At 39.9% G+C, this 18,572-nt stretch overlaps 5 protein-coding genes across 5 annotated transcripts; 1 reads left to right on the top strand and 4 right to left on the bottom strand.

Moving 5' to 3' along the window:
* Positions 1 to 36: 36 nt before the first annotated feature.
* Positions 37 to 4,797, bottom strand: LOC129583683 (homeobox protein orthopedia-like). Its single transcript, XM_055475599.1, has 5 exons — positions 4,571 to 4,797; positions 3,983 to 4,258; positions 3,874 to 3,920; positions 773 to 1,019; positions 37 to 540 (listed from the first exon to the last, which is right to left on the bottom strand). Exons 1-5 carry the CDS (start codon positions 4,602 to 4,604, stop codon positions 266 to 268), a joined length of 879 nt encoding a protein of 292 aa, XP_055331574.1. The 5' UTR covers positions 4,605 to 4,797; the 3' UTR covers positions 37 to 265.
* Positions 4,798 to 8,027: 3,230 nt separating this feature from the next.
* LOC129583696 (histone acetyltransferase KAT6A-like) lies at positions 8,028 to 9,661 on the bottom strand. Its single transcript, XM_055475623.1, has 4 exons — positions 9,180 to 9,661; positions 8,644 to 8,961; positions 8,418 to 8,570; positions 8,028 to 8,344 (listed from the first exon to the last, which is right to left on the bottom strand). Exons 1-4 carry the CDS (start codon positions 9,553 to 9,555, stop codon positions 8,313 to 8,315), a joined length of 879 nt encoding a protein of 292 aa, XP_055331598.1. The 5' UTR covers positions 9,556 to 9,661; the 3' UTR covers positions 8,028 to 8,312.
* Positions 9,662 to 10,011: 350 nt separating this feature from the next.
* On the bottom strand, positions 10,012 to 15,449 carry LOC129583637 (uncharacterized). The gene is made up of 7 exons (XM_055475523.1): positions 15,391 to 15,449; positions 14,942 to 15,238; positions 11,595 to 11,764; positions 11,288 to 11,428; positions 10,851 to 11,078; positions 10,435 to 10,587; positions 10,012 to 10,370 (listed from the first exon to the last, which is right to left on the bottom strand). Exons 1-7 carry the CDS (start codon positions 15,393 to 15,395, stop codon positions 10,273 to 10,275), a joined length of 1,092 nt encoding a protein of 363 aa, XP_055331498.1. The 5' UTR covers positions 15,396 to 15,449; the 3' UTR covers positions 10,012 to 10,272.
* On the top strand, positions 15,394 to 15,816 carry LOC129583721 (cilia- and flagella-associated protein 298-like). Its single transcript, XM_055475654.1, has one exon. The coding sequence runs from the start codon at positions 15,394 to 15,396 to the stop codon at positions 15,814 to 15,816; it is 423 nt and encodes a 140-aa protein (XP_055331629.1).
* A 289-nt stretch (positions 15,817 to 16,105) lies between these two features.
* On the bottom strand, positions 16,106 to 17,596 carry LOC129583636 (uncharacterized). The gene has a single exon (XM_055475522.1). It carries the CDS (start codon positions 17,407 to 17,409, stop codon positions 16,189 to 16,191), a length of 1,221 nt encoding a protein of 406 aa, XP_055331497.1. The 5' UTR covers positions 17,410 to 17,596; the 3' UTR covers positions 16,106 to 16,188.
* Between the last annotated feature and the right edge of the window lie 976 nt (positions 17,597 to 18,572).

The following is an 18,572-nucleotide window of genomic DNA, read 5'->3' as shown; positions in this document are numbered from 1 at the left end:
CCCGAATGATCCCAGTTTCAGGACCGCAAGTAGGAAGTACTCCAAGAGCAGTTTTGATGTTCGCAGTTATTTATAAATAACTGTTTGCAAATCTTTCTTGAGTGCTGAGATGTAGACGCTGTAGGTCGATATAATTGTTAGTTCTGCAGGCAACCGAGATACTCAAAATGAAAATTGAAACCGAAGCTGTGTCGATGGTAGATTTTGGAGATTCGGCTATTAGTGCAACCCACATGTCTTATATTTAGCGGTATGGATATGCAAATTAACGGAAACTGGTCATTGTTGCTGCGTGTTCCATGGCTTTCCGACGCAGACTGGCAATACTGGTTCCTCTCCATCCTTCGGGTTCGCTGTATGAACCGCTGATGTCGGCCTGGCCGGCAGATGTATTTACGGATCCATTGTTAGACGCAACGACACCGGTCTGGGGAAATCCAGTGCATGTGAACGGATTAGAGCCAACATACATGTTGTGATCGAGGGAAGACTGATTTGTAACGCTGCTCGAAGGGGCTGCAAGTCCGGCCCAAGAGTATTCTGAAGCAATGCAAGTGTTGCGTGACCCCTTGTCGTTCTATACGTAATGGTACAGTAGATACCGCAGACAAAAAAAACAGCTTTAACCAGTTGGTCTGCTATCGCCTACCGGTATACAGTACTAACTGTAGCAAACAACGCATAATTGTATAATCATACGGCTCCTTTTGTGTTCTTGTACAGCTATTGGTAACAAGCGCGTCCAGCATTAGTGTATACGAGTATTATGTACCTGCTCCAAGATTGGGGAATTTATTGGCAGAATTGAGACTGAGTTGCGTGAATGGTTGCGACGGCCAGCATCTACCATCAGATCCGTTGCCACTGCCAAGATTGGGAAATGCAGGAGGTGTTACAAAGGGGTCCGTGGTGCCGAAGGGCGGCAGGCCGTGCGACGGTCCCATCAGACCTGGGTTGCGAAATACATTGGTTGACTTCTTGCGCTTTTTCCATTTGGCTCGTCGGTTTTGAAACCACACCTACCATTAGACAAAGTATTGAGTTTATTTATTTAACACAAACCAGTAAAAAGCGGGATAGCTGTTATAGGGAAGGAATCAAATTAACAGAACTGTAATCAGAAAAAGAAATAAACAAAAATTAATGCTAATATATTGCAGGGCTTCGGGATCCATATACGACCGAGACCATGAGGTCCTCCACTATATTATATTAGCTTTTGATTTTTACTCTGCAGTTCGTTTTTAAATTAGATAATTATCAAAATAAACGAGTTACAGAGTACAGTACTATTTAGAAACATGCAACCCTAATCAAAAGCCTTTATACACTCATAAGATGAATAAAATAACAGTACTCGTAGATTCGTATTCAGAACTGCAATTCTGAAGCATTTTTAACACACATATAATAATTTTTAATACAATATTCTGAGGCATTTTTAACTCTGACGCATGTTTTTGATACTATATTAATTTTAATAGTGCTTGCGTTGTTGTTGCACACGGATTACAAAAGGTCATGTCGATAGGATGCCTTCTCAATTAAGATAGTACTGTACAGCAGCATATATGGCATATGTATTGTATTGTAATAATGGCTACGAGAATTATCGCACTATAAATGATGCCATAATACTCGTAGCAGATACCGTAAATCCAGAAAAGAATAAGCACGATCCATCATAATCCATAATTAAAACAGTGCAAGAGTCTGTACAAATCAACAATTGAAAAAGGAATACAGCACGTACGTACTGCATGAGTAAATTAGACACTAACCGAGGAAGGATGCGCAGTAGTAACCCCTTATATTGGTAACATGAGTTTTGCATTACTTTTTTAAAGACAAGAAAGCGCGCTCGGTGCGCATGTGAGAATTAAAGGTCAACCATTTTGAAAGGAAAAACGGGAAGATTCGATATTGTAGAAGATCCACTGTATATCGGCTACAAGTACACCGGACCGCGATTAGGGGTCACGCATCAATCATCAAGTACAAAATACCGGCCGCGTTACTAATGGCAAATTTTGTATTGTACATCGTACTGCATGAGCAAAACATACAGTATACTCAACCTTTAAATATTATTATAGCTCATAAGCCAGCAAAAAGTTTATAAACACTAAATATAGATTTTTACAGACGATTGCTAAAGAATCCCTGTCTGGTGTAGCTGCATTAGATTAATGCAATCTTTTTATTACTGGCTGCTTGAAAATGGATTTTATTCACAAATATCGTATGCCTTGCGTACGAGCAATCACCTATTTGTATATCCCGCATAAAGGTAGGAAGATGGACATTATCTGTCGCGTGCCGAAATGTTCGCCTATTAATACAATTCCTACAAATGGATGATGCTCTTTATTTGTCATCGATTGAGGTAATCGCTCACCTTTTGTGCGCATAACAATAAGTACATTCACCTAGCGATATTACTCTCGATGCAGGTGGATGTGGAATTTGAAATATCAAATTGTATTAACATTTGTGGGTATGTTTCATATGGCATAAATTTCTGGGGTACGGAGGCAAAACCAAATCACAAGACATTATGTGGCTAACTATCTGTATACCGCGGTTCAGGTTCAAGCAAGTTGGCACACCGACAGTCGACTCACGGCTATTCCGGGAAACTTTTGCATACAACAGAATTTTGTGCGCATGGACGGCAGCTGAACTATAATGGTTTTTACTTTTTAGCGCAACGATTTCGGTGGCATACAACGAAATAGGACAAATTTCCGGGACCTCAAACACCACTGGCAAGAAGCTCAAATGCCTTTGTTGTTTCGTATACGGCATTTGGTCATATGTCGTATAATATGACAATCTTGGTTCCTTTAAATTTTTTGTAAATAAAGATTGACATTTCTTGAACTTGGTCAAGAAATGCCAGTTGCTTTATTTATAAAACAGGAATAAAATTTTAAAAATAAGTCGATAATGCAGAACAAAGGCCATCTTTTGTCTGATTGTTGGCCTGGGCGCCCGTTAAAACAATTTATGCATTGTTACTTCGCTGATGTGGGGCGCACACGCAATGTATACAGTATACTTTGATTAATTAAACTTTAGCAAATTTTCTGACTATATTGGCTGATAACTGTATCATCGGCATTCCCTTGGTTCCAGCTCATTAAACCCTTATTGATCGAGCAGGTGCTCTGGCACATACTACTCAATCGACCCATATCATTAAAGTTGTTAATAGAGAATTAGGGGAACGTGTTAATTTCTGATGTCAGTATTTCAGAACGCACACGCTATGACGTAGGTAACAGTGAAATTAGCTGAAAGTTGTAACGATTGATAGTGTCGCAGCACGATTAATTTAACACATCGGCGACAGTGAGAAGCTAATCAACCGTGCAAGCTATTTGCCGGAAAGCGAAGCTAGCGAATATGCAAGAATCTGCGCCATGAATCAACTTAAAACGAGTAAGGGAGATCAGTAACAATATTGTCAATGCAGTAGCAAGACTACAGTCCCGTCAGTAACAGTACTGCATGCGAAAGGTCACCGTGTTCAAAAGCCATTACTTAAACGATTCTTACAGTGCGCGTCGATACTTTTCTAGGGCTACTGAAAAAGAAAACTGCGCGCAGCTAATCATCGTAGGTGATCATTTTTACAGTACGTCATGTATTTTCCACGTGCGTAATCTCAGAAATATTTTTCGCATAAACAACGATTCACTGTCCTCAGCCGCATTTTAAAGTTATTTGTGCCATATGTAAATCCTTTAATATGTCAATCAGCCGTCGCTGATTGCAGTTGCATGCCCGTTTTTTCTACTGTGCTTAGATGTTTCACTTTTTAGTATACTCAGTTGTAAGGTTTAATTTACTAAATACCATTTCTCGTACCTGTACCCGTGATTCTGTGAGAGCGATCCTCATGGCGATTTCCTCCCCTAAAAAAGGAAAAATAATTACGTTGGAGGTCTATCGAAAGTGTTACGACACACACACTTACGATAAAATATATCTGGATAATGCGTTTTGGCAAAACAGCGTTCCAGTTCATTCAGCTGAGCGGGTGTGAAGCGTGTGCGATGGCGCTTTTGTTTGGATGGCTTCTCGGTTGTGGATGAGGCACCATCCTGTCCGGCTGTGCTAGAGTGATCCACGGAATTGGTATGGTGATAAGCGTCGGTATGACTAACATCAAATCCACTATCAGGACACGTCGACGAATTCACAAGTTGCTGACAATTCTTGCCGGCCGCTAACACATCGACCTTCACCGATGCTGCAACAACATTCAAAACGCTGATGGCTAAAGCATCTGTATGATCATGATAATTACAGATTACAGATACAGGAAAAAACTATCGGAGAGACAATAGTAAAATACGATATCAACAGATTAAATTAACATCGACGGCGACTCGCGTGCATCCATCCCGCAAAGACAGTATATACTAATACAGGATGGGTCTGCAATTCCTCCATGCTAAACTGACAGTTTGCAAATTTCCATAAAAGATTAAATTAGGCTTCATGGCTCCATAAAAGGAAGTTATATGATCCATCTAAATATAACACGTGCTGCCGTTATTACCTGTCGAAAAATGACCCATGTGGTTAGATGCCATTTTCACTAATTTCTCCTCTCTTTATCCATATTGTGGCCCACAGAAGTGAATGGTTAATCCAATTTTGATCAGTTGCGGAAAATGAGCAACCGATAAAGTATCGCACTGCTGCCACAATTTCATATTAAGAAACATTTACTGGCCTCCGTTGCCCGTCGTTAAACAGGGAACGGCGGCTTAATGGCTTTTTGCCTGTGTGCACGCCGGCAATGACAATTGTACTTGCATCCTGGACTGCACAATATCACCAATGGAACGCCTGTTTTCCGCCGCGCCGACAAATCCAGAGCCAGCGCGGACCAGCTAAAGCCAGATGACGTTTTGCTGATACAGACGCACCAGATCGATTTACGATATTCAAGTCACTCCTACAGTCCTGTTGCACCGGGAAGCGTGTAACTAACAATAAGGGGCACACTAATTAATTAAGTGCTATTTTATAATTAACACTTAATCCGAAAACACTTCCATTAAATAAACAATCGCACGATTTACAAAAATAACAAGGATTACGAAACCATTACGCGGATGCAATAATTTCTGATACTTCTATACGAGAAATTTATGGGCCGATGTGCATGCTTTTTATCCTGACGCCATGTTTCACCGCTTGCAATGTTGGAAACTTACAAATTCGATGTCCTTCCATTGTTTTTGCGGTTTTCGGTGCTACGTTATACGAAATAAAAAAAGGAGCACCCACCGGTTAATGCAGATTTTAGCTAAACATTGGGAACTTGAACGCGTTAAGTTACATTGCAACCACTGTCATGTGATGAATAAAATTAGCACAAAAAATGTACCGCAAAATATATTTTCATTAAAACTTACCTGGATTGCTTAAAATCTGAAAAAGGTCGTGTAAGAGCCATTTAATACAAGTACTCCAGTTACAAATTTAATTTCCAAAGTAACCAGTGCAACATATTGTATAAGAGTTCAAACACTAACAATAGTCAGTAACTATAGTATGCAATAATTATCTACCTCCATAAAGTCGTATTTTTGTAATTTTCAAGGATGTCGTAATCCCCATAGTATACATACGTAGTAGCTTGTGAAAGAGATCCGCACGGCAGATTTTATATTATAATCATTACTTACTGAAATTATACTGCAATGTTTTTTACCTCATCAGTGAGTAAAGCTTATAACAGTTAATGGAACGCATATTTGTTTTATCTCTAGCAAAATTTTTTATATTGCCAGTGCCTCTAATCGAAAACATCAAATCTCATACGAGGTCATGCCGTAACAATTAATGACGCTGCGCTGGGCTCCTAGCCTTTAGTTTGTCATAATAGGCATTAGGCAGTGTAGCAGTGTACTGCATAGTTCCTTGCTACAACGCGGCTGCTGTGAACAGGGTGCAAAGGTGTTTGTACAGAATGTACGTCGAATGTTTCTACTGAAATTTATTGGACAATTTTGTCATTTACCATCCATTAGTTCATTAATTCAACATCCAGCAATCCATCAGTGGTCTTTTGCAGTCGGAAATGTTCCTGATCGTGTATTAAAACGCACGCAGTGGTTTACTAGCCAAATGTGTTTGGCTAGCCTCTTCATTTCCGTCCTCATGTGTGTGCCACTCTATTTATTTAAAAAAGCTTTATGTGCTGATGAAGAGTTAATTAACAAATAAACCGTCCCTTTCGTGCATGGCCGAGCTGTACAATAACCCAAGCATTATTGATGACAATTACGTAGGTAACAAATTTAAATAAAATGTCGATTATCCGCGAGTCAGGCCGGAATATGGCTGTGATCCGGAGCGGCATTGAATAGGAAAATCGACCTACACACATTCACATTTCTGCCCACATCCAGATCATTTTGATATCCTAGTAGGAGGGTGCTGACAGCGGACAGATCAGTTTCGCTTTGATGTGTCCTAGCGGGAATTAACGCACCGCGGGAGGCAGCGCCACCGCATGCAATCAACGCCCAAATGGATAGATGTTTTGCGTAACTGGAGAAATCAAGGGTCATACTTTTATTGTTGCGCATGCACTTGTTTCCATCTATTACCGCTCCGATAGAATAAGCTTAAGCAACACGATTAGATAAGATGGAATTTCCTTAATAGTGTTAATGAATTCATCTCCAGTGCTATTTATAGTCGAAACCTTGGCTTTGCGGCGCGCCAAAAGACTGAATGCGAGAAAATAAAAAAGTAGGTATTTACTCTAAATATGTGTAATTTAATATTAATATATCTCGCAACCTTATTTAAGGTTTTGCCTGGAACAGCAGCAGCTGCTGTCTCTTATATCTTGGAGAGTGCAATCAGGATATCCGATAAAAACTTGGTATATAGCGGCAGAATTACGTAAAGTCCCAAGCGCTTCTCTGTTTCCGTAAAATTTATCATTGCAACTTTAAATTTAAACATAAATTGTGTCTAGTAATATTCACCAGTATTGTTATTCGCATAATATACAGAACAGCCGCGCTTACTAAAGTACCTAGCTACATGTAGAGCTAGCGCCGTAGCTCATGCCAACAGTGCCGGTTACTATAAAATATAGCAATAAACAGTATGATTAATATCGCTTGATGCAGACATATAATTATATAATTAAAAATTAAATGGACCAGTGTTAGTTGTTAATTTTAATGTAGGATAAATTTTTTAATGTTAAAATCAGCTAAGGCGTCTAACAGATTTGTAGATGGATAGTATCGTCGACTCTACCTTTTGATAACCTTTTTATATCGTGTAGGTGCGGTTGGCGTTTCGACTAAAGCGATTTATTCGGCTCAGTTGGTACTGGATCATGAGTTAACAACACGGAATGTTAAGCAAATACTGCCGCTTATTTCCGTTCAACTACAGAGTACATTCACAATAAATATATCGCAATCCAAATGACGTTTTGTGCCATACATGCTGCTACTTAATGGATTTGGGAATTATCAATTTGGATACCGTAGGGAATTCTGCTGACCAGTACGGTTATCAATCAAAGTCCTCGTATGGATCTTTTATATGGACCATAGCAGTGCAGGGAAACAAAATGATCCATCTGCATTATTCCGTAGGAAACCGCGGTATATTTGCGAGCAGCTCCCGTATACACTCGCCATCGACGACATGTACAAGTATTACTGTCTCTGACAAAATAACATTCCTTTCCACATGTTATTTGTATCCTTTGTTCAGCTTGGAAGCATATTTGTTTACTAATTAAAGAAAAATTCGATTAATCAGTACAGTTTAAGTATACCGTTAACGCTTAAACCATTTACTACTAATCTTATTGTTGAATGAAAGTTTAATGTATACACCATACTGATAATTATCCCGGTGAAGAAGTTTTCATTCATGCGATCTGTGCGACTTTTTAATGTTTTTGTTATTGGTGGTAGTCGTTTTAAAATGTTTTTATTTCATTACGGTAAAGTTTGCGTTTTCCACCGTTTATTGGATAGCTGGTTATAAAACATTTTTCTTAACAAATTACGATTTCCATCAGTTTCCCTATACGTGCATAAGTATATGCCGGTATGCATAGCATGCATATTTCTGTCTAATAAAAATTTTTGTCTAATGCGAATTTATACGTAACACTGCACAATATCACAATGCAAAGAAATTCACCCATTCAAACTGCTGACAATGAGAAAAACAACTCTATCCATAAACAAAATGTCGAGAAAGGCATTTATCCCACATGGGCTTTGTGCTCCAGGATCGAGAGTTTGTTAAATGACGTGCTTTAAAGCATATTTTATCCCTAAAAGCACATATGACAGGAAATATAACGAAGTTGTGCGACGTATTTGTGATAAATAATCAATCTTTCCCACCTCTTGGTAGTTTTAAGTTTTCCACCGTGTCCTGATACTCTTTGATGACTGTAGATTTCTGCGATTCCGGAACCGCGTTCAGCTTATTTGCATACGCAGCTAAGAGTTTACCCAACCCGGTATTATCCAGGTGAACTAACTGTGTATCGGACACTGCAGAATCAACAAAGGTCATAACGAGGAACGTTGTAAATGTGCATGAGATAACTATGAAATTGCTTCTTACAGGGAATACTGCGAGCCGTTTCTATAGCTCGTCGATCGGACGGTCCAGCGGAACGGGCCACCGGTGACCTGGGATCCAGCACCGAAAAGCCCATCATCCTCGACATAAAATATACCCGCAGGAAGGATACTAACTGATCCCTGTTTAAAGTTGCTAGGAAGTCTGCCGTATATGTGCTTATCCAATCCAGATACGTTCTCGGGGGTTGTCCAGGTTGAGGTTGCGGTTGAGGCTGTGGCTGTGGTTGTGGTTGAGGTTGAGGTTGTACGAAGACCGTGGGTTGTGGCTGCACTCCCGGAGTAAGTGGGTTAGGGTTAACTGTAACACAAGTTAAATCCGTACGCTGATAGGTTTTAATCTGGCGCTCAAAATACTGTAATATCTTAAAAAAAGATTCATATTCTTTATGATTAACGATGGTTATACAGTCTGTATATGCTTTACTGCAGAATTGATAGTAAGAATTGTAGCTTCCTTTTGTGGCTTGTACGATATTTTTCTATGCAAAATTACATTGTTACTTAAAGTGTTATTACTTAGACTGGGTGCCGGAACTGGTGGCGGTCCACCGATCGTTCCCAGGCCTCCGCCCAAACCAGCAGCTGGAGCCGGCTGGAATGGGCTGGTTGCACCGCCGAATCCGGAACCGGCCATGCCCGTGCCGGCCGCTCCCGTACCAGCGGGATTGTTGACCACAATGGGGATGAAGCCGGTGGATGTGCCAGCGGGTGCACTGGCTGGTGCTGTTCCTCCGGATGTCAGGCTGCCTAATGACGATGGATTGGACAGGCTGAATATGGACGACGTTCCGGCACCGGCAGTTTGTGATAAAATCCGATGCTGGCACAGATTACTTATTATCAACACGAAAACTATCTTGAAATTCCAGTGTGGCATTTTTTCGGAGTGCATCTGCTAGTATATTATAAGCCGGAGTTTTGCTGTGATTATCTTATAGGAGTGTTGCTGTAGTTGTTGGTAAAAACAATTTTAGAATAATGTGACTTGCAGTGTGCTATCCTTTTTATCTTTTGCATTTTGGCATCACCGCCTCTGTCCGGGTAGTCCACAAGTGCTCTCGACTGAAATGCGGATTATTCGTACGAAGGCCAAGTTGTTGACTGCACCTTTATGTACATGAATTAAACGTCGCACGCTACACTGTATTGCCCATTTACTGAATTGCTGCACTTCATAAATAAATTCTGAGATCGCTGTAATGTTTGCATCAGCGAATTTTCTTACGCCAATAATTAGTTGTGTTGTTTGGTTTATGTGCAGTACAGACTACATTGAACTATTGATATTATTGTCGTGGGTGCATACGAAAAAAATTTAAATGGACATGTGCAATTAATTTATCTGCCATTCTAATCGGGTTTAGTAAACTTCTTTGCCGTCGCAGGGCACAAGCTTGCTCGGTTACTAACAATCGTAAGGAAGTATCGCTCACAATAATTATGCATCTTCATAACTTTTCGATAATTAACAACTTCAGTTAGTTAGCTACAACTGCGAAACATTATATATAAATAAAGTTTTCAGTTTGTGGCTGCGCACAGTATCACTGAATCTCTCATAGTAGGGTACAGTTTTTGGGCTCGCTTCGGTGGTGGTAGCCGCTTATTATCAGTTCGCCTGTGCAGGATGCTCACGTGCTGAATTATTAGGCATTCCCATAGAGCGTATTTGGTTGTGCAGTACTGTCCGTAGCGTTAGTTTGAGATCTAAACAAACAACGATTTACTACTAGCAGAATTTTGTCAATCACAACGTTCTAACACTATTTACCATCCGATAATTTAAGATTTTGGATTTGTTGGCTGAAATCTCTCAGCAATAGTTGCCTGTTTTCTGGTGCAGCAGCTATAAACTGTTGCGACATAGTTCCAAAAATTTGTGCAAGGCCGGTTTTCTGGAATCCATCCATATTCCCTTTCAGATCTATGTATGGATTAAAATGCAAACGTTAATGCTATCGGCCGAACTTGATGTTTTTGCTAATTTGAAACGTTAAGACTTTATAGGAAATAAATAATTATACACACTGCTTGAGCTTTACTTTATATTTGCTAAAGTTGCATTGTCGTATATTCATCTTCAGACTTTAAATGGATGATCTACGAATAGTCTGCATAGTCCGCATATAATATACAAGTACAATACTTATTTGTATATTTACAAATAATTTTATAAACTTGTCGTACTTGGAACACTGCGGGCCGATTCGATGGCTGAACCAAACCCATTCAATTTGGAGATGTCACTGAGTCCCATAACAGCAGCTTGTTGTTGATAGAAAAAAAGCTGCATAAAGGAGACTAGTTGATCCTTATTTAAGGAGGATAAAAAGTTAGCCATATATATGCTCAAGACATTGGCAGCAGGATTGAGACCGTAATGTTCCAGTAGTTCCGTGTGAGAAAGTGATGGTTCTGCAAGGTCGATCAAGGAACATGGATTTCACAAATCAATCCAAGAAATGCTCGAGCAATTGCAACGGTAAAAGCAAAAGCAAATTAATTAATGGCAATCAATTAAGTTGGTCATCTCACCGTTTACCGTACTACCGGAACCACTGGTCACACTAAATTTTTAATTGAAAACAACCTTCGGTAAGCTTGCAGCATTCACGTTTACGTACTGGTCACCGATGGTTTGCCGGTCGTAAGAATAATACCGATACTACTTGCGGTCAATCGAGGCGGCGGCACTGTGGACATGGGCAACGGCATCTGATCATCGTGTGCGACAGATAGCAAATGCGCCTCGCCGATGTCGGATCCTAAAAAGATGTGGGTCTCCTGTTAATAGCCGTAATCGTCTCTAACGGTAGCAAAGCTACTGTGTAGAAAACTACGAAAAACTGGATACATAAAGGTAGAAACCAGTACCACCAATAATATGTAAGTTCATTATTTAACAGTTTTAAGGCATTGCGTAGTGCATACCAAGCACACTTTCAGGCGGAAATACCGGTAGCGAAGGCGTGGGCACAGGGAGATGAGGCAAGCTTGGTCGCTCGGTGGTTGAAATGACCTTTCCATTGGATTCCGATAAAACTTTCGTTAATGGCGACACTCCGAACAATGATCCAGCGGGTTGGCTTAATAAATCTAAACTAAATACTTTGCCGCAGTGAATTACTGCTATTCCATTCACCAGAACGCTAATTAACATAGCGTAAAATTTCCATGATTCCATTTTTAGTAAAAAATTCTTGTAAATGAAAAATGATAACTGCAGTACCACTGCAAAATTCGGTCTAAAATGACATAAAAATGCCTTGGATAAGTCACAGGCTGCTTGTCAGTGAAAGCGAACCGACTGCTTACCATAGTACAGACTTTATATTGTTTGTAAACAGCTACGCGGATAACAGTGTTTGTGTAGTTATGCATTTTGATGGGCACAATTACTTTAAGATGATACATGATCTGACTTTTAATAGTAATCATGATTGCGAAATAATCGCCGCTATTCACACATGTTTTCTCAGTGATAGTCGAAGATGGATGTGTCTATTTCGAACCGCCGATCTGTTTATAAATGTCTCTTCATCGTTCGGGATTAGATCATACCGGCTTACGGTCATTCAATATTGTGAATGTATGTAGCTGCGAGATCTTCTGGTGAGTCGCATAATTACTTACTGCAATCAACAATACAATGGAAAAAATATTTATATATTCACAACATACAAGATACACAAAAATATTTATAATGTGTCATTGCGCGTTATGTGCGGCACCTTTGATTTCAAATGCAGCCACTGTATATTAGTTTTAACAAGTACTGTAAACGGAAGGAAAAATAAAAATCAGATGCTTGACATTAGAAAACATCGAAACAGAGCTCAAACTGAGAGCAGTCCAGACAACCAAAATTGTTAATCAATTAAAAAACAGACAAAGTAGGCCTAAAATGTTTTTACCTAACGTATACCATTTAGGCAGTAAATGTGCACAGCCTTCGTAAAATATTACATAACTAGTGGACCCCGCGCAAACTGCGCGAAGTAAATTAGCGGCTGATAACTGCACGAACTATGGAGTATGGAGACCAACTCGATAGTAAAAATTACGTACTTATCAGCAGTCGTGATAATGAATAGCCAGCCAAGAAACCAAAAATACTTGCGCGATTGCACCGTTTAAAACATTTGAAAACTAATTAATAATTTGACGTACTCGTATTTCTGTACACAAAAAATTTTGAAACTTTCAAATTCGGTACTCGTTTCCTTCCATTCATTGCGTTACTGGCTGCCCAACGGTCCAAGACAAAATTCCCTTTGCCTGATATTTGCATTTTCTTTAACCACACTTGCTTGTTTAAAATATTTCTGTCTTTACATTCACTTCATTTTTCAAGATATTTCTAAGGTATATGTTTCGTAAATGTCCGAAACATGCTGCTACATACTTTAAACAGTCGGACAAAATACCATTATGTTGTCGCGCAGTGGATTTCTGGACATAGAATTGGGAATAATTTCCGAAATTCAGAGGAATTTATTGCTGCAATTTATAAAAATAATAATTTCTAGAATTCAGATATGTTTACAATAACGCGTACGTCTTTTAAACATAGCAAAATTATTGTGCAGAAAATACAATGCAAAGGGCTTTCCCACGTCGGACCATGAGGGACGGTGAAAGGCGAAAACCGAAAAGGTAGTCTACCGTGTAAATAGCGCGCAATGTAGCGCACGGGGTGAACGTAGTGGGACCAACCAAAAGGTTTTAAAATTTGTTAACGAAGTGGTCGCAAACTTTTTGGCTTTCAGTTTTCCCCGTCTACTTGTGGTTTGAAAGTGCAATTCCGAAAACACTAAAAGCAAATCTAATTTTCGACTTTCGCCAATATTGGGATTGCTGTGTATTGTTAGTTTGTGTGAATTCGGAATTTGGCTGTTACTGTGGCATGGAATCCGCTCGTGTCGTGCCGGCCGGTGTCACCTGCCTGCGAAGCTATCAAATTTGGTAACATGAGGTTTGAAACCGAACGGCGGCATAGCTCGCAAGGAGCTTCCTCGTTTACAAAAACTGAACATAACCAACACAAAATTTCCCGGTTTTTTTCAGTTTTTTGCTTGCAGCAATTTCCGCAGATTTAGGTACATTGCGAAACTTCGCAGCCCAGCAGCAGCAACTGCACAAATTTCATAACTGGAATAGCTGTCAGATTACTATGTGTAGTTCTTTTACAGTATCTTTTAAATAATCTGTAGAAATCGCAACTGCACAAACTTTAAAGCTTAAACGTGTGCCTTTTACCTTCAACAATTAAAACGCAATTTAAACGAACTCGACTACAAACCGGATAATGTGTTGCAAGCTGCAGCCGTAAGCACTTCTTCGCAGTTACGGTAAAATCAGTACAGCCCCACAACCTGCGCAAGGTGGCAGCTACATATTTACTTTGCTGCGCTTCGTTAACTACCCAGTAGTTTTTGACGTCCCGTAGACTTTCCATGTTAGAGTTTTGAATTTTTTCTCAAAACTGTTTACGTTTTTCTGAAATCTGATAACTTTGTACAAATCTACACATTCAGGGCTATCGAATCGTATATAGACATTCAAGTTTGGTTGAACGTGTCTATGACTTAGACCCTGAAACACACAGATTTCGTGCACCTTCTTATTCTTTTATATAGATAGATAGATAGATAGATAGATAGATAGATAGATAGATAGATAGATAGATAGATAGATAGATAGATAGATAGATAGATAGATAGATAGATAGATAGATAGATAGATAGATAGATAGATAGATAGATAGATAGATAGATAGATAGATAGATAGATAGATAGATAGATAGATAGATAGATAGATAGATAGATAGATAGATAGATAGATAGATAGATAGATAGATAGATAGATAGATAGATAGATAGATAGATAGATAGATAGATAGATAGATAGATAGATAGATAGATAGATAGATAGATAGATAGATAGATAGATAGATAGATAGATAGAAGATAGATAGATATAGATATTGCTAGGATGCCAACTTAATTAGAAAGCAGAGTACTTATATTTTATTTTTCTTTACTTTCTGGGATGACAACTCGGAAATATCTTTTGCGATACTTTCTTTTTGTTCAAATGCTAGAGTAGATGCTAATTAAGTAAACCCATTCCAGTTTCCAGTGTCATTCCAGTTATTAATGAGCTCGACCAATTTTTGCGTCATTCGTGATAGGACAGCCTTAATGTGTTTTTTATGCCCGTAGTACACTTTTGGTATTTCCAACACGTTTACATAATTATACCATGGTGCTCTTACATGTAAAAAAGGACGATGACGATCTTTTTCTGTACGAATGTTCTGCCAGCATCCCCATTACATCCCTCACAATCGAAATAGCCAAAATCCATAACGGCCGTCAAAAGATTCTCCGCATGTGTGCCGAAATGGAATATCTCGCCGAACACGGAGTACATCTTCCCACAAACATGGTTGGGCTTCTTCCCGATCAACTCACGGAACTGAAACTGACTGATCCCGGAGCAGCTACGCATATCCCGTCGGGTGGATTTACCTCCAGTCCCGATCCCCATCTGAAGCGCAACGGCCACGCCCCTAGCGCAGAAATGGCTAAACTACTGAAAACCACATGTGAAGCAGTCAAACAGTCCATTCACAAAAATATCATCCAACAAGGCACAGTCCTTACTTACGAGTTTGTGAAAGTACAGTTTTTGAAATTAAAAGGTGCCCTGATGATTGTTTACCCCATGGGACTGCCCTTGTATGATCCCCTTTACATCGAAGCCACCACGATGGAAGTCGCGGATCTGGACTGTGGATACGGGAGTTTCCGTGATGTCATTGACCCCCCGAACGCGCTTCTGTGGTGGGCGGGAAAAGAACTCAAAGGTCAAGATGACAAACTACTCCGTGATTACATAGGTCCAAACGAAAAAACTAAGATTGTTATTATACTGACGCAAAAAGGGTCAGGCGCGCCGGGACGTGAAGCCTTCTATTCGGAAGAGCAGAGAAGAGCGATGATGGCACAAGCCTTCCGGCGTCAACAAGAGGTGGAGAAGCTGATGGAAGACGACGATGACCACTATCTGAATTCCCAATGGGCGGATAGCAGGGCGTTAAAGAGGTCATTTCACGGCATTAAAAACATCAAGTTTCGCCCAGTGTAGCAAAGATAAGCGGCCTATCTCTCTGTTATACCTGTGCAGTAACGCATATCTCCAGAGTTTTTCGACCATTATGGCATTTTACGGGAGAAGCGATATCGATCGGGATAAACAAACAAAATTCAGGTAAACAAAATTTAACTAGGAAATCTTAATTATCGGCAAGCTAAGAATGTGGTTAGCTGCATGAACAGCTGCTATGAAGTATGCTGTCATAATTAAACGATAGAGTTGCTAAAAAAGCGAAAAATACTGCATAAACGACGGGATTTTCGTTTTGGTGTTACCCGATCACTTACAGTAATCTTTTTCTACCTTTATGTTTCTCGTAATATAACATATTACACAGATGGAACGGTATAAGAAAAATTTTAATTACGTTGCTGCGGGCGGTGTGCCCTCGCGTTTGGATAATTTCGTCGTAATCCACGTTTTCAGCCATATCACAAAATCCCAATCATTCATAGTAATTTCGAAAACATTCTTCACAATAAATACAAAAGTGCTTTCGGTAAACTGGTTCATCGACCAGAGATAAATACGAATTGTAAGAAAAGGAATATTTTCCAGGAACAAATTCAGCATCTGATGGATCATTGTCCAAATTTTCCGCGGTCGATCATGCGCGAAATTCGTGGCGCTCAACTGGAATAAGCCAATTGTCGGCAGAAAAATCTGGATGGACACAAACAGTAGTATAGCGTACTTGACCGCCGGCTCCATCTTTTGACGCTTCTCGGCCTCACTATCCATAGCGGATTCATACACGAAATCCAGTAATTCCATGGAATCAATTATATCCATCAGCACCCTCCCGGTCAGATAATCGATGACGGTTTTTTGCTGTTCCTGTCCGCGGGGAATCTGCTTATGTCCCAACACCACGAATGCAAATACACAGGCTGTGCTAACAAACGCCAGCTCCAGCATGTTGGACTTGAAGAGCAGTTTCACGTCCAGCTGGTGGCCGTGCCGCAACAGGATAACTAGCATTTTGGCTATCAGTATCGAGGAATAAATTGCCCAGCTGATGTACGCCAGCGGAAGTGCTCCCAGATTATATTTAGTCCGCAGTCTTCCCGTTTTGAGATGCTGCATCTTTTTGTCATCGCGCGCTTTATTAAGCCGGTCAGATAAAGCGATATTTTCGGCAACATTTCGGTTATTGTTCGTAATACTTTCTTCTCCGATAATACGGCAAATTTCCTCATACTGCTCTTTGTGGTATTCATCGTCCGCATCGTCAACGTTTTCGTTTTCCGCCAATTTCCGGTTATTTTCATCCTGTTCATTCGGATCGGTTTTGTTGGCATCATCCGCGCCGATGGTTACGGTACGTAAAGGAACGGAAACTGGATCTGGTTTTTCGCTTGATTTGCTTTTGAAGTAGAGATCTGCATAAACATAGGAGACCACAAACGTTGCTATCACGATACAATCCGCCGCAATCCAGCCGTAAGAAGTCTTGCTGCCGTAGTAAATCAAGTACCAATCCAGGATAACCGCTTGTAAGATAATAGTAACGAGACTAGCCGTACGATAAAAAAATTCCCCAATGGTCGGTAGCGGCAGACACAAAATGTAGTTCCGGCTCATCACTATTAGTACTGTACATCAAACATTACATATTCATAGATACCGTAGTAATGTAACAGTTCTACGAAGAGATATTTGTCAAATTAATGGCCTGGATTAGATCTGGAATAACTGTAACAAACATTCAAGTTACGATTACAAGTTGAAATTTAACGCGTTACTTACGGTTTGCACAATTTTAGTTTTACTCCTACTGTAGTTTTCTGCATGTGTTACCGTGATTCTCGATCTGCCGTAGCTGCACAAGGTGCTTCCATACATCAGCATGCCGAGATGTGTATGTCGATCGTTAACTGAAAAGTTTACCACGTGGGACAACTGGTTGTGCAGGTCGGATGCTTACCTTGGCGGGAATGTATTTTGTGTTATATGATTCTGCATATTGATATTGACAAAGAAGCCGGCTGGTAGAAATGCACATGATACGAGTACGGAGTATATATACAGACAGACTTCTTTCCATACAGCTAGCACCACCTACAATTTTACTATCCCGGTCCTACACCACAATCGGGATAAACACACATGTACAGCAGCACGAAATATCATTGGATTGCCACATCACGAATTTATGGCCAGTCATCAGGGTCGAAATTCTTCCCGACCAATTCAACAAACCGACGATGAAATCCCAAAGAATATCACGTCGACGTGATATCACGTCGACGCGTCCCTTAGAGTCACATAGAATTTACGTTGCTTTTCGGTTATCGGAAATATACTGCCCGTATTGCAAAATACAATCGGCGGAAAAGTTTCATTTCGCAGGACTTGTCTGGAGATTGCTGCGTTTTTTACTGCTAGACGCACATCTGCTGAATCTTCACGCCTTGAGCACTGCCTAATCGTCCATATGCATATTACTGAACATATATGACAAGTTTCTTTCTTATTAACTATAGTTATATTTCAATCTTACGAGTAATGATTTCATAATGCAGTATTGTAAGCATATTCAGTATGCAGCATAATGCAGTACGAGCAGCAGTATTGTTCTCAGTATATTACTTACGATAGTTCGTAAGAAGCATACCTCCTTAACAATACAGTAACTACAGAGTACGAGAGAAGTCCAATATCTAATAGAGGCTGAAAATACGAGTAATATTAATTTTGTGCTGTGTTTGTACTTAATGCTGTGCATATTGCGTGTTATGCTGTTT

This window comes from Paramacrobiotus metropolitanus, unplaced genomic scaffold (genome assembly GCF_019649055.1).
Source record: "Paramacrobiotus metropolitanus isolate TYO unplaced genomic scaffold, Prichtersi_v1.0 Parri_scaffold0000011, whole genome shotgun sequence".
Taxonomy (NCBI): Eukaryota; Metazoa; Tardigrada; class Eutardigrada; order Parachela; family Macrobiotidae; genus Paramacrobiotus; species Paramacrobiotus metropolitanus.
This window is presented reverse-complemented; position numbering and strand designations above follow the sequence as displayed.

Coding starts and splice junctions, on each gene's coding strand:
- LOC129583683 (XM_055475599.1), bottom strand. CDS start 4,604: ATGGCATCTAACCACATGGGTCATTTTTCGACAG. Junction 3,921..3,982: donor TTATCCAGATATATTTTATC/GTAAGTGTGTGT, acceptor TTCCTTTTTTAG/GGGAGGAAATCGCCATGAGG. Junction 1,020..3,873: donor TCACAGAATCACGGGTACAG/GTACGAGAAATG, acceptor GTCTAATGGTAG/GTGTGGTTTCAAAACCGACG.
- LOC129583696 (XM_055475623.1), bottom strand. CDS start 9,555: ATGCACTCCGAAAAAATGCCACACTGGAATTTCAAGATAGTTTTCGTG. Junction 8,571..8,643: donor AACGGCTCGCAGTATTCCCT/GTAAGAAGCAAT, acceptor TTGATTCTGCAG/TGTCCGATACACAGTTAGTT. Junction 8,345..8,417: donor AAACTTAAAACTACCAAGAG/GTGGGAAAGATT, acceptor ATGTGCTTTTAG/GGATAAAATATGCTTTAAAG.
- LOC129583721 (XM_055475654.1), top strand. CDS start 15,394: ATGGGACTGCCCTTGTATGATCCCCTTTACATCGAAGCCACCACGATG.
- LOC129583637 (XM_055475523.1), bottom strand. Junction 11,765..14,941: donor GTCATCGTCCTTTTTTACAT/GTAAGAGCACCA, acceptor CAAAGTATTTAG/TTTAGATTTATTAAGCCAAC. Junction 11,429..11,594: donor TCCGCCTGAAAGTGTGCTTG/GTATGCACTACG, acceptor ACATCTTTTTAG/GATCCGACATCGGCGAGGCG.
- LOC129583636 (XM_055475522.1), bottom strand. CDS start 17,409: ATGAGCCGGAACTACATTTTGTGTCTGCCGCTACCGACCATTGGGGAA.